This window comes from Molossus molossus, unplaced genomic scaffold (assembly GCF_014108415.1).
Source record: "Molossus molossus isolate mMolMol1 unplaced genomic scaffold, mMolMol1.p scaffold_m16_p_7, whole genome shotgun sequence".
Lineage (NCBI taxonomy): Eukaryota > Metazoa > Chordata > Mammalia > Chiroptera > Molossidae > Molossus > Molossus molossus.
In genome coordinates this window covers 101,253,496-101,268,404 of record NW_023425401.1, presented here as the reverse complement: position 1 = coordinate 101,268,404, position 14,909 = coordinate 101,253,496, and the positions used below count along the sequence as shown (strand labels likewise).

The 14,909-nt window shown below is 47.2% G+C and overlaps 1 protein-coding gene across 4 annotated transcripts in view; it reads left to right on the top strand.

Moving 5' to 3' along the window:
• HIPK2 (homeodomain interacting protein kinase 2) overlaps nucleotides 1-14,909 on the top strand; it is a 169,162-nt gene that overhangs the window by 136,135 nt on the left and 18,118 nt on the right. Inside the window, exons 7-11 of one of the 4 annotated variants that reach the window (XM_036246623.1) lie at nucleotides 722-884; nucleotides 4,275-4,401; nucleotides 5,553-5,674; nucleotides 9,382-9,521; nucleotides 12,264-12,443. In XM_036246623.1, the coding sequence (XP_036102516.1) occupies nucleotides 722-884; nucleotides 4,275-4,401; nucleotides 5,553-5,674; nucleotides 9,382-9,521; nucleotides 12,264-12,443 (732 nt within the window). Of the gene's footprint in view, nucleotides 1-721; nucleotides 885-4,193; nucleotides 4,402-5,552; nucleotides 5,675-9,378; nucleotides 9,522-12,263; nucleotides 12,444-14,909 lie in introns of all 4 variants that reach the window. The other 3 variants (XM_036246621.1, XM_036246620.1, XM_036246622.1) reach the window with 3 other exon arrangements.

Genomic DNA, 14,909 nt, shown 5'->3' with positions numbered 1-14,909 from the left:
ACCTGTCTTCTCTAAACTTCATCTTTACTCCTACTACAGGGGCATCACTCATCTCTCCCTCTTGGGATTGTTGTAAGACTGAGTGCAAGAATCTTGCACACAACTACCACAGCTCTCAATCACTGTTAGACCCTATTATTAATTATTAATATTATTACAGTTCTCCTTTCATGCACAATTCCTATGGGGAGAAAGTGGCCAATAGGGTCATGATACTAGGTTGGCTAGTTCCTTGGCTGTCCCCTAGATGGCGCCAGTGACCCAGAGTCGCCTGGGAAGGATTTGCACAAGGTGTTGTCTTTGGGGAAGTTGGTGGCAGGTGGTGAGCTGCTGTTTAATGTTCCCAGAGAACGTATACATTTGTTAGGGGCCGAAAGCCATACTGACAGCTAGAATGAGCCGTGAAGCTGGAGACAGATCAGCACGATGAGGAAAATGCAGTGAGAGCCAGCAAGTGTTGGGTGCTGAGACCCTTGACCTGTCCAGGGTAGGGAGAAAGGCAGTAAGGCAGTGGGTGAAACGTCTCAAAATAACATCGACTGTTGCAAATGTAGACTGTACATGAGAAATCCAGGAAATTGAGACCTAAAGTTTTCCCTGTTGTCTTATTTACTAAATTAACTATTCTCTCCTTTTTTCTCGCCTTTTTCTCCCTGTTATTCCATCCCACGTGACCCTCTTCTCGTTCCCTTATGCCTGTCTCTGCCTTTCCCATGAACAGCGTCAAATCATGTTTCCAGAACATGGAGATTTGCAAGCGTCGGGTGAATATGTACGACACCGTGAACCAGAGCAAAACTCCTTTCATCACACACGTGGCCCCCAGCACGTCCACCAACCTGACCATGACCTTCAACAACCAGCTCAACACTGTCCACAACCAGGTGAGGGGGGAGCAGAGAAGGCCGGCGGGGCTGACAGCGAGCATCGGGAACTGCATTTCCCCGGGAAACCCCATCAGAAGACAACATTCCCCCACTGTCATAGTCTACTCTGTAGGGAGGCGTTTGCGTCAAGGTCACTTCCTCCGAGAGCCCCAAGCAGTCTATCGACCGGTGGCCCCATTGAACAAGTCATGGGCCGCTCACTAAAGGGGTTGTTTCTGAGGTGGTACCTCTTCCGACTTCTTTCTGTCCTGATGTGGGAAGGAGGTAAGAGATGCTGTGATCCTAGTGTGTCCAGCTTCGGCCTGGTGAGAATTCTGGAACTGGGACACTAGTGATCATCTGGTTCAGCCCTCTCCCTTGTCCTCAGACTGCTGGGTCTACGTGTTCTCCTCTCTCTTCCTCTCCCTTGCTCTCTAAAAATCACTAAAGAAAAAAATATATATTTTTAAAAAGAAAGGGACCAGGAAACTAAGGTTTTCCTCCCACAGATTTCTAACCTTTTGCAGAAAATTAGCAGAATCTAGCATCTAACATGCTGCAGAAAATATCGATGACACCCAGCAAATATTTATTCACTGAATAAGCTCCAGGCCCTGCCTCAGGCCATCTCTGGTGTCTGAGAGACTTTTACTTCCTTCTTCCAGTCTTAACCAGTTCCCTCAAAGATGTCTCCCTAGATTTTTCCAGTCTTAATATCAGTCTGCAGTGACAGCACTCCTGTGTGTACACACACGCGCGTGCGTGCGAGGCTCCATAAGAGAGGAGTGTATGTGCTCTAATCCTGAGGTCTGAATGAAGACCTCCACCTGGCCATCCACTCTTTATACAAGCCCCCTACTGTCACTGAAGAGCCACTGACCCTGTCTTCATGGGCCATTCCTGGAGCACACTGGGTTGCCGAGTCCTAGCTTACTTCCCAGCCTACCCTCTGTCCCCTGCCTAAACTCTGGGAAAGGCCACCCAGCATCCGCTGCCCCCTGGGGGGCATTGGTGTTCTGAAAGCTCCCCTGAGGGGAAGACCTGATGCGCTCTAAGGCCTAGCATGCAAGGAAGCAGACACCCCCGCAGCCCCTTGCCCAGCCCTCGGGCTGAGGCCTCCCAGCCAGACAGGGAGGGTCCCTGACAGTCTCGCCATGGTTTAGTTCTCCATCACCAGAACCCACCACAGTGAGCAGACTGATCTGGCCGCTGCCAGGAGCAGGCAGAGCAGTGGGAGATCAATTGAGAAGGGAAGGTTGGCCCTGGCCGGTTTGGCTCAGTGGTAGAGTGTCGGCCCGCGGACCAATGAGTCACGGGTTCGATTCCGGCCAGAGTCACGTACCTTGGTTACAGTTCATCCCGGCCCTGGTTGAGGTCATGCGGGAGGCAACCAGTCGATGTGTCCCTCTCACATCAACGTTTCTCTCCTTCTCTCTCTCCCTCCCGCTCTGTCTCAAGATAAACAGAAAAATATCCTCGGGTAAGGATTAAAAATAAATAAATAGGGAAGGTTGGCCAGCTGTGGGAAACACAGTGCCAGACCAGAGTACAGAGGATGCCCATGAAGCAGTAATGGGAGACTTTTGAGCAGGGTGGTGACATGCACGAAGTAGTTGTTTGGAAAGAACGTCTGCCCTCTGTGCCCAGTGAGAACCAAAGAGGAAAAGTGGAGGCCAGAGCGTCTCCAGCCAGAGCCCCCAGGTCCCAGAGGAGAGGGCCTCCCCTGGGGAGACAGCGATTGACAGGAGTCAGTGGGTTCCAGGGACAGTTCAGAGGAAGCAGCAGCAGGCCCGGTGGCTGCCCGGAGGGTGGGACAGTCGAGGATTCTGGTGCCCCCAAGAGGGAAGCCCAAGGCTCCAGGACCTGCAGAGAGTCTGCACTTGGGCGTGTGGAGTCTGAGCAGATCGTGGGAAACGTGTAAATGGGGAGGCCTGCGGGAGAGATGGGCATGCGCGGAGAACCCAGAGGAAGTGCAAGGCTGTCATCAGTGACATCACAGACAGTGGCCCACACGTGCTGCACACACGTCCCCCTCACTGCTGGAAGCCAACCATGTGACGCTGCGTGACACCGTGTTACAACATGCGTCTCACAGTGCAGACAGGGCCACATCATGGAGCAGTTCCCCTCAAACAGTTTGCTTTGCACTGCAATGCAGCATAAAATCTAAGTATAAAAAACCATGTAAAATGAAACTTCATCCTTGTTATCAAAGTCGACACAAATACACACCCTTCTTGTAATTCTGATTTTGTACGTGTGCACGATGTCCTCGTGGATCGTTTCTCCTTATTCGTGAGTCCTTGTAACCTCTGGCGGCCAAGCCTCTGGGAAGCCGCCGGTAACCTCCACCTGCCATGCTGAAGAAAGCTAAGAGGGGGTGAAACTGCACGGTCCCCACTTTAGGAGTGATTTCCCCTCTGCCACCTTGCTTCACGTGGGAGCTCATTCTCAAGCGATGTTGCTTTCCGAGAGAAAGGCGGGGACATCTTTCCGTGTCTGTCTAACCATCTCCATTGCCGCTCCCTTGGCCCGCCAGCACCTTTGCTGTCTGCCGCCCAGCCTCAGGGGAAGGCCGGGGAAGGGTTCACACGCTCGAAGAAGAGACCCCAGGCTCCACGTGTCCCTCTCCCTGTTTCCGTAGCACGTTTCTCCGCAGAAACTGCTGCGCAGCCGCTGAGGGTATCTGCCCTTAGGCCCGAACAGGAGGCCCCCTTCTAGCCTCCATGCGTGCATCTGGGTACCCGGGGCTCTGGGCCTGCAGCGCCTCTTCCTCGATCCAGCCTCCCAAATATGGACCGCACCCTCAGGTCCATATGTGTGCGCCCCAAACCCCTCAAGTGTGGGACGGGGCTGGGGCAGGGAGAGAAGGGAGGCAGGGGTTCAGCTTGCCCCCCTCACCGTTCTCCAGGGCAGAACCCAAGGAATCCAAGAATCCTGACCTCAAACCTGCCTTCCACGTTGTTACGAAGGTGTGCTTGTCAGAGTGGAGGCGCAGAGCAAAAGTTGTTCCTGGCCTAATTTTTAACGTTGCAGTATTTAGACCTATGGTCCGGCATCCAACTGCGCTCCTGTCTGGGCCCCACACGTCAGGGACAGGCCTGAACACAAGCGCCAAGGGTGACTGTCATGTGGCCGCAGGCGCCTGCTGCTCCTTGAGACTTGACCGTATTTCCACTCCCCTCTGTTTTTGCTTCTTTGCCCATGGTTTTTTTGTTTGTTTGTTCTTCTGTGAGTTCATTTATTTGAATTAGATTCGTGTCTCCCAACCTGCCACCGCCCTCATTTTTTATTTTTATGTTTGTTTAATCCCCATCATTCCTTTAGGCTCCCACCTCCACCAGTGCCACTATTTCCTTAGCCAATCCCGAAGTCTCCATACTAAACTACCAATCTGCACTCTGCCAGCCCTCAGCGGCGTCCATGGCTGCGGTGGCCCAGCGGAGCATGCCCCTGCAGACCGGAGCAGCCCAGATTTGTGCCCGGCCCGACCCCTTCCAGCAAGCTCTCATCGTGTGTCCGCCCGGCTTCCAAGGTAAGGATGAGCAGAGAACCCGGGGCTCCGACCGCCCTGGCGGACAGTGCTGGCATCCCTGAACCTGGGGCCCCTGTCCTGCTGTGGCCAGCCTCGGGACAGTGCGCTTTGTCATGCTCTCCGTGGGCAGCAGTTTTGGCCCTGGTTGCGGAGTGTAAGGAAGCACATTGGGCTCCTCGGTGAAATGCCCTCTGTGTGGCTTATCTATAGAAAAGTGCCCATCCCTACGGCCAGCAGAGCCCGTTCTCACGAGGAACATAAATCTGTAGGCAAAGTTCCTCCCGGGCCACCCCCAGCGGTTCTTCAGCCATGCACCCCAACATTCTCCTCTGGAAGCCTCCAGGAAGCTAGAGTTGACCACGTACTTGGTTACAGTTTGCACAGAAAGCTCGAGAATTTGTTTTTGCAAGCCCCTGGGTAAGCACGCGTGTGGTTGCCCAGTTTTAGTCAGTGCCAGTCCCAGTGGACTTTTTTTTTTTTTTTTAATCCTCAGCCGAGGATATTTTTCTGTTTATCTTCAGATAGAGTGGGAGGGGGAGAAGGGGAGTGAAAGGGAGAGACAGAGAAACATCAACGTGAGAGGGACACATCGAATGGTTGCTTCCCACACAACCCCAACCAGGGCCAGGGACAAACTGCAACCAAGGTACGTGCCCTTGGTCAGAATCGAACCCGTGACTTGTTGGTCCTCAGGCCGACGCTCTAGCACTGAGCCAAACCGGCCAGGGCCCAGTGGACTTCTATGTTCTCCCCATACCCTGGCTGTCACCTAGTGACATACATGGACGTGTCTTCCTTTTGTTTTGGTTTTTTTTGGTATGTGCCCTTAGCGGGAACTGAACCCAGGACTCCCAGGCCCATGCTCCAACTGCTGAGCCAAACCGGCCAGGGCAGAAGCACGTGTCTTCCTATCGTGATCTGTCAGCTAACTGTTCCACTTGGTTTTACGGGCTCAATTTCACCTTCTAATCTTTGAACACATTCAAGGTTGCAGGGGGCGGGGGTTGCTTTTTGTTTTCTAAGTTAGAAACTAACTGGCCTTCCAAAGGGCCAGGCAACACCTGGAGGGGACCGGTGCGGAGTGGGGGGCTGTCTCCATCCAGCTCGTTCCATCACTCAGCCCCTGTCCCTTGCCTTGTTGTCTGGAGCAGGGTTGCAGGCCTCGCCCTCGAAGCATGCTGGCTACTCCGTGCGAATGGAAAATGCTGTTCCCATCGTCACTCAAGCCCCAGGAGCTCAACCTCTTCAGATCCAACCAGGTCTGCTTGCCCAGGTAATTCTTTGTTATTCCTGGTATCGCCATTATCCACCTTAATGTTTTTCACAAAAGAGATGTATCTCCGCTAATTCCCTCCCTGGCGGTGAGTGAGGTGCTTCGAGTCATTAGAATACCTCGGTAATATTCTGGATGGTGCCCAAGTGAATTACCTTCCTAAGTGCCTAGCTTACAATTCCAAGAAGAAATTCAGACACAGGGAGAATCTGGAGAGACTATTATCACTGTATCTTTGTAATGTAAATTAATATAGGAGACCTAGGTTTCGATCCTAACTCAACTAATAACTCTCTGTGACCTAAGGCAAGTCAGTTAACATTTCTTTGCCCTACATTTCTTTCTTGTAAAATAGAAATGATTTTTTAGAACCAAAAAAAGAAAAAGAAAAAAAAGCCTGGGAGTTGATTCTTTTCTAGTAGAAGAAACAGGGGTAGCGGAGCTGCGAGCTGCAACCTCCCGGTCTGTTCACGTAGGCACTCTGGTAGTAGAATGACACTGTGGAGGTGAAAGTGGTAAAAATAAAAATAAAATTAGGAAGTGTTGTGGAAATTTAAGGTAACACAGTGATACAACAATAATAGTAATGACACAAACTTTTTTTTTAAATGTTTTTATTGATATTTTTAGGGAGAGATAGAAACATTGATGTGAGAGAGAAACAGTGATCGGCTGCCTCCTGCACGCCCCCTACTGGGGATCGAGCCCACAACCCGGGCATGTGCCCTGACCACTGAGCCACACTGGCTGGGCATGACGTGGACTTTAATAACAGATACATCACCATTACGCCAGGTACTTTGCAGTCATGTTTGATTTAATCCCCACAACACAGGAAGGTGTTTGTCACCTTTTGACAGAAAGGGAAGATGAGGCACAATCACTGGCACAAAGTCACACAGCGATTAGGTGACAGAAGCAGGACACAAACCCAAGAAGTGTGACACCAGCATCGATCTGTGTTTTAACCCCTTGCTGTGCTGCTTCCGTATAACCACTTCTGTAGGTGGTAAGGACAGCTTGACCTCTCTGTTGTCAGTTTAGAAGCACCTTTATTTTTAAGTAAGGTGGGTTCCCAAAGGCTTTTCTCAAAGTGTGTCCAAAGGCACTGTATTTATGCTGTCTTCTGTTGAATATAAGTTTGGGTTTTTCATTTTAATGTGGTCAAATTGCATAGTTCTGTTTTGGGCTCTCTATTCCATTGGCCTCTCGAATATCCTATTGTCTTAACTATTATAATTTTAATATGTCTTGGTGTCTGGTAGGGATAGCATTCTCCAAAATGTCCTGTTTTTCTTGTCCCTTCACTTTTCCATGTGAATTTAAACATTATTCTTACATAGGAATTTCAGTTCCAAAAAAATATTGCTGGCTTATATTTATTGAATTTGCCTAAAATTTATATTTATGTTAGGGATAGCTGACATCGTAATAATAAGTCATTTCATCCCTGAACATGGTTCCACTGTACATGTTACCTTTTATTCCTTTAAGTTTTCTTTTGTTGGACTACTCCGTAAATAATTTAGTTTTTGTGGTTATTAATATTTTTGTTAACTATATCTTTTAATTATTTGTCCTTGGTTTATAGGAATGTACTGATTGGGGTCTATTGAGCTTATCTAGTAGTTCTTCTAAACTCCTTAGTTCTGGCTGTTTCTGTGAATCCCTTTGGATTTTCTACATGGCCTTTTATTTGCATATAATACAGTTTTGTTTCTTCTTTTCCAATCCTTATACCTTTTATTTTTTCTTCTTCTATCACTGTGCTGACAGACCCTCCAAAACAGCATTTAATAACAGTGTTGACATTGGGCACCCTTAACTTGTACCTAACTTTAAAAGAAATTCTTCTAGCTGTTGTCATTTGGTGTTTTGTTTAGGATAAATATTTGATAAAGACACTATCAAGTTTGCTAATTTTTAATGAATTGATATTAAATTGTATCAAATGTTCTTCCTGCATCTATTGAAATACTCACGTTTTTGTTCCTTAATCTGTTAATGTAGCAAGTTACTTAATAGATTTGCAATATTAAAACCTCCTTGTGTTTCCAAGATAAACTTTATTTGATCATGTTGTGTTTGATATGTTTGTATGCTTGTCAATATTGGATTGTTTGTAAATACTATAGTTAATAATTTTGCATCTGTGTTCATAAGTAAGAAATGGCATGTAATTTCTCTCTCTTCAGACTCCTTATCTGATTTGGGCATCAGGTTTATATCAGTCTCATAAAATATGTTGAATATTATCACTTCTTCTATTTTCTGGAACAGCTTTGTTAAGATTGACATTAACCATTCTTCGTCTCCTTGTTCTTCCAAATTCACACCACAAGTGACCACTTACACCAGCTTCCTGTGGTACACACAATTTTGTCTTTCTGGATGATTGTAAAGAGAACCTCCTGTATTTAAGGCAGGCCTTCTACTCTTGCCTCTCACCCTAGTCCTCATAGCTTCCTCTTTGCACAGTTTGGTCGAAGGGTGTTCAGAAAAGGCCAAGGTAGGTCAAGAGAAAGAACTACAGCTTGTTGCAGGGCAAAGTAGTTTGTTCATACTTTATTCGGGTGGCAGAAATTCAGTCAGTCTCCCAGTCCTCCTCTGTGAGCCAGAATCTTAGATTCACCTGCACTTTGAAGGGTACTTTTTTGCATTTGTACATTTAACCCTAGTAAGCCCAGAACTATCTCTGAAAGAAATGATAATTAACATCTCTTATTAGCCAAAATAGGCATTCTTCATTGTTCAGTTTGGTGAAAACCAATAGTCTCAGCATTTCTGAATTTGTACCAGTCCTTTAATCATCGCAGAGAAGAGCTTCACCTTTTGCTCACTTGGAAAAGAGTCCCTAGAGTACTGTAAATCTCCAAGTTTATTTAAGCTAAAGCTATAATTGGGAAAGTAAACAAGCAAACTAACACACACACACACACACATTTTTTAATTGCTTCAGTGTTTATAACTTCCTGGAAGCAAGTTGAATGTTCATCAGTGGGAGATTTGTTAAATAAATTATTGTGTGCGTAAAATGGAACACCATGCAACAGTTAAAAATGACATGGTAGCCCTAGCTGGTTTGGGTCAGCAGTAGAGCATCAGCCCACAGACCAAAGAGTCACAGGTTTGATTCCGGTCAAGGGCACGTACCCCAGTTGCAGTTCAGTCCCCGGCCCTGGTCGGGGTTGTGCAGAAGACAACCAGTCAATGTGTTCCTCTCACATTGATGTTTCTCTCTCTCCCTCCCCCCCCCCTCACTCTGAGGAAAAATAAAATAAAAAAATTTTTTTCTTAAATAACATGGTAGACCAGTGTGTCTTCACATGCAAAGATTTCTAAGATCTACTAAGTAAAACATTCCTACCCTATCATGTTGGGTCTTTTGTTAGTTGCTTTTTCTTTTTCTCTCTGCTTATCACTAATCCATGTCAATATGTTAATTGTTACAATTGAGCTCTCCCCTAGATATTTGCAAATGGTCCCTTCAAAGGACAAAAATAAACTAACATAAAAATGAGTATGATAAAAAGCGATAATTAAACATTTAAACTGGTGCCTTCATTTTTCTCTGGGTAAATTTCTAGGTTTCAGGCAGAAGCACTCCAAATACTATTAGTTACTTTAAATATATCCAGAAAACTGGCATACAAATTGATGGTGATTAACAAACATGGTGATTGCAAACATCCTTCGCTCTACAGCAGGCCTGGCCAAGTGGGACCCAGCAGATCCTGCTCCCCCCGGCGTGGCAGCAGCTGACCGGAGTGGCCACCCACACGTCAGTGCAGCATGCAACGGTGATTCCCGAGACCATGGCGGGCACCCAGCAGCTGGCCGACTGGAGGTAAGAGGAGAGCTGGCCTGTGCCCGAATTGCTGGTTTACAGAAAACTTTTTAAATTCAAAAGAATATTATGTGAGATATGACTACAGTGTAAGGAGATGTAATTTTTAAATAAGTGTACCAGGAAACAAGAAAATCGGCTTCATTACTTTATGGTCAGTTGTCACTTTTGACCCCAAATTCAGTGACATCATTTAATCACCAGTGTAATTCACCAGACTTGGCTCCAGATGATTTTTTATTGTTTCTCAAAATTCAGTTCCACTCCCAAAAAACAAAGATTTGTCACCAGGGAAAAGGTGCAGTCCCCAAGGCTCCTCAGCAATTCTAGAAAGTGTTGTCAAGGTATTTTGAGACATGGACACATTGGAGTCTTCCCAGCTCTCCCCGGGAAGGCTTGGCAGAACAGGATGTATTTCAGATGGTAGGTGCCGCTGAGCGTGGCTCTTCAGTTGTGGTGAAAGATCAAAGTCCACTTCCCACAGATCCCTGAAGCACGCAGCTCCCAGCCACGAGCACGCGTACCCCCTGCATCTGTTTCCGTAAACTACCCCATCCCACTCGCTGACTTCCTCACCCACACGTTGCTCTGTTCTTTTTATGGCCACTATCCACTTCTTGTAGCTCTCAACCCTCCCATCCCAGCACCGCCACAGTGCCATTTTCACCAGTGCAGAGCCAAATGGCCACCCCCTCCCCAGTTGTCCCCAGCATCCCAGTCCCCATGAGGGAGAGTCTGGGCTGTTTCTCCTTCAGCCCAAACATGAGGACAGGTCATGCCCCTCACCCTCTGACAGGCTCCATACCAGCCATGCGGCCTCCCCCACGGTTCCTTTTCTGACCTAAAAGACTATTAAGTGAATGAAGGGCTCTTGGTGAAACGGAGAGAAGTAGAGATAGAAGCCCCCATTCAAGCCTCAACTGCAGCTTCCTCTGTTCCTCCATTTAATTTTCTGACCAGTGAAAAGAGTACACAGGCTCTTTCCCGTAGCCCCACTCACTGACTACACTGCCCACCCCACCCCTAGAGCACCCCCACTCATTGGAAGCACTTTCAAACCAGGTAAAACTGGGTTCGATTCTGGCTCTGCCTAACTTGGGCAACTTAACCTCTATAAGCCTCAGTTTCTTCTTCAGTGGAGTGAGGATAACAGTCCTCATAGGATTGTTGAAAGGCTAAAATTAAGATAAAATACAAAGCACTTTGACCTGTATTTTAACAGGTGCCATAGCAGCACCTGGTACATGAGAGGCAGTAAACAAATCTCTCACCCTTCCCCCACTGGCATCGGTGCATGCTCAGCAACACCACCTTCCCTCTCCAGCTCGTTAGGAACCACAACCAGATGGAAAGCTGTTTGACCAGTTGTTTTCCTCACCCCCTTTTCTCCTTAAAGACCACACATAGGTTGTACTCCCTTTTGTTCCTTTTTTCTATCAGCATTTATAGCTCGTTTCACTTCAACAATATTCACATACTCATTCATGCCTATTATTCCTCATCCCTCTTACGTGGTCACTGCAGAAAACACTTAAAGCCTACACGCTTTCTTTCTCCATTTCACGCATAGACCAAAGAACATCCATAATCACGGCTAATGAACAAAAGACAAGTACCAGTGCTTGACCTGTATCAGAGGAAAAAGAGCCACGTCTGTAGAACAGCGACAACAAAATAAAGCAGCTCTAGCAGCAGCTTCTCAAATCCACGTAAATGTCCAGAAGACACTATCACATCTCTACAAGTGTCCCCTCCTGTTTTTTTCCTACTCCTTTCCCCCAAGTTGCAAAGATACATTTTACAACATTTTCAAAATTCAAATGAATTCTCCTATAGCTTTTAATTTGTTTGTGCATGAAGTGGGCTTTTATGGGCAGGTCTCTGAATTAATCACCACTTTTAATATTTCTATGGGAAAACAAGCCTTTAAGCTCCATGCAACCCAGATCATAAGAGCTTTTGAAACATAACCCATTTTCAGGATAATGGCTACCGGTGTTTCTATCAACGTGTCTGTTACTAATCTTGATTTCATACCAAACTCCATGCATGTCTAGGCAACCTTCAGCTAAACTAATTGTTTATTCAGCGAGCTCGTAATTAATCGATCAGCGGCCACATGCCCGAGCACCGAGCTAGCCCCGAAAGAGTTCAACAGAAGGTTAACACTCCTAACATCAACACCCTGTGGCTCCCAGTCTGCAGCGGTCGTTTGTCTCGTAAACGACAGTGTCCTCGTTTACGAAATGGCATCCCCACTGTATCCTGCCACCCCGCAGAGCGGGGCAGCCCGGTGAGGGCACTTTGTAAATCCTATCGGAGGTGGAGGGCCTGCTGTCTGCCCTCCCCGGAACCCAGGCGGAGCTGCGTCCTTGGCATTTCCCAGCTGGGTCGCCGCCTCTCCTACACCACGTGGCGCTCCTGCCGCTCACCGCACCTGGGGGGCTTCCCTGAGGCGCTCGCCCGGCTAGGCTCACCCCTCCAATACCCCCCAAGCGAGTAACAACCGGTTTGGGGGTTCAATCTGGCTCTCAACTGGGGAGGAACCTTTACCTCAAAAAATAAGCTCTGTATGCATAACCAATGGACATAGACAACAATGCTAGGGGAGTGGGGGGCGGGATGGGGAGGAGGGGGGGGGCAACATCTGTATCAAAAATAAATTAATTGATGGAAAAAAAAGCAGCAGCAGCTCTGTTTATGAAACCAACAAACAGCCTTGTCCTCCCGCCTCCCTTTCAGGAACACGCACGCTCACGGCAGCCATTACAATCCCATCATGCAGCAGCCTGCGCTCTTGACTGGTCATGTGACCCTCCCAGCCGCCCAGCCCTTAAATGTAGGCGTGGCCCACGTGATGCGGCAGCAGCCAACCAGCACCTCCTCCTCGCGGAAGAGCAAGCAGCACCAGTCCTCTGCGCGGTAGGTGGTGGGGGTCGGCCTGCAGGAAGGAGCCTGTTAGCGTTGGGCGGGGTCCGCGTGTGCTCGGTCCCTGGTGGGGCAGGGAGTGTCCCGTGGAACGCAGTGCCCGCGTACGGGGCGAGGGTTTGAGGGCGGCGCTCCGCTCTGCAGGTGTGGGCCCTGCCAGCACCCCACGTGGGGGCCTGGGGTCAGGGTCACTGCAGGGCCTCGAGTGATTCGGTCCCCTTGCACTGCTCTAGAAAACACTCGGACTCACCTCCGGAGTTGCACTGGAAACCATAATAACTTTTCTTTAAAATGTGCTGTTTTTTTGAAATCTGAGGTTAGAAATTTAAATTATTTAGCTGCTTAAGTATGAGCAATAACTTAGTTAATCCTGGACATTAACCAGCAGAACAGTGCTCTTGCCTGTTCCCTTTAAATCCAGTCTCATCTCAGTGAGCTCTTTAAAGTCAAGGTCACACAGAAGGCCCACGCCCTGTGGCATTTGGAAAAAGCAAAACTAAGGAGACAGATACCAGCTCGGAGTTCCGAGGACTGGGTAGGAGAGGAGGGGATTGACGGGGAAGGATAATGAGGGAACTTTTCAGGGGCATGAAAAGTTCTACATCTGTTCTGTGGTGGGGTTACCTGACCATACATTTGTCAAAACTCTGAATCAAACACTTCATTCAAAAGGGCAACTTTTACTGTACGTATACTTCAGTAAACCTGACTTTTAAAAAAAAATAGATTTCCAAACAAAAAAAATCTAAATCAAGACGGTGCAGCTGGCCCTGGCTGGTTTGGCTCAGTGGTTAGAGTGTCTACCTGCAGACCAAAGGTGAGGGTTCGATTCCCGTCAAGGGCACATACCTCAGTTGCAGGTTTGATCTTCCGCCCAGTTGGGGGCATGTGGGAGGCAACCAATCAATGTGTCTCTTTCACATCGAGATCTCTCTCCCCCCTCCCTCCCCCTCTCTCTCCCTCTCCCCCTTCCTCCCTTCCTCCCTCCAACTCCATCTAAAAATCAATGGAGAAAATCAGGTGAGGATTAAAAAAAAAAAGATTTTGCAGCTACAGAATTACCCTGCAGTTCTCTCTGGTGCACCAACGTGGAAGTACCCAATTGCCCAATTGCTTATTTGAGCTAGGTTAATCAAGAGAAGTCCAATATATAAAATATAAAATGCCTAGAAAGTTTGGTTTTCTACTTCCTCATATAGACAGGCTCCAGAAATTAGGCCTGCTTTTTTACATTCTCATTCAGAAATCAGTCCAAGAGTTAACTCCCTCACGTTGTCATCTTTCAAGATTTCTTTTCTGGATGTTGCTGACAGCTCAGGGAAATCCATCTCAGATCAGTGGCAGCCATCCAGCATGCGTTTGTTTGGCAGCCCTGTGACAACACTCCCGCGTCCTTATTAGATTAGGCTGCAGACACAGCCACCACCTCAATCCTCACACACTGTCATGCCCAGCCAGTGGGCAATCACACAGAATTCTGGTCTGACCCAGAGCTGACCTTAGCATCATTGTCACAAGGATACTTTGCCTTCCAACTTGACAAGTCCTTCCTTGTTGCCTGCTTACCACGTGACCAGTGTTGTGAGACTCATTGCTAGTACATTTCAAGATCAATATAATTATAGTGCATTTATTTGCCTATTTTTAAGACCAGTGCTTTGGCAAAACAGCCTGAGAGACCAGGATGCTCTCCCTCATTGGGTGGTACAGCGAGGCATACTTTTCTTTAATAATGTCAAGTAGAGGTACTTTAGCTACAGAAGTAGTGAAAACATAATCTCAAAATTATAATATATTACCAATAATAAATATTATGGTTAGTACAAGCAATGGAACCATCTTATCAGTAAAAGCATGTTATTACCAGGCCCCCAAAAGGAGCAAGCATCATATCTGACACAACTAAATAGAAAATTAAATAGATCCACCTTTACGGAATGTTCATCTTACAGCCACCACTTTAACTAGAAGGTGCTAGAATCTCTAAAGACATATCAAAGTATAAATTTTCTCTTTTTTTAATATGTTTGTATTGATTTTAGAGAGATTGATTGAAACATTGATGTGAGAGAAACATCAATCAAGTGCCTCCTGCACGCCCCTTGCTGGGGATGGAGCCTGCAACCTGGGCATGTGCCCTGATCTGGAATCGAACTGGGACCTCCCAGTCCATGGGATGACCCTCAATCCACTGAGCCACACCAGCCGGGCTCAGAGTCTTCATTTTCATTATAGGTTGGCTTTGGTCTCAAGAGTTGTTGGGGAGAGGGGAAAAGTAAGATATTTTCTCCCCTAGAGTTACCAGAAAGTATATGGGCTAATTTGATAAGGAATTTCAAGTAAATCAAAATCATGATTAAAAGGTCCCTTTTCAAGCGCACCTTTTCCTCTTGTATTTTCCCAGTTTTTTATTACAGTTGAAACAGACTGGTGAGCTTTCTATAAGGCTCAGTGTCTAAA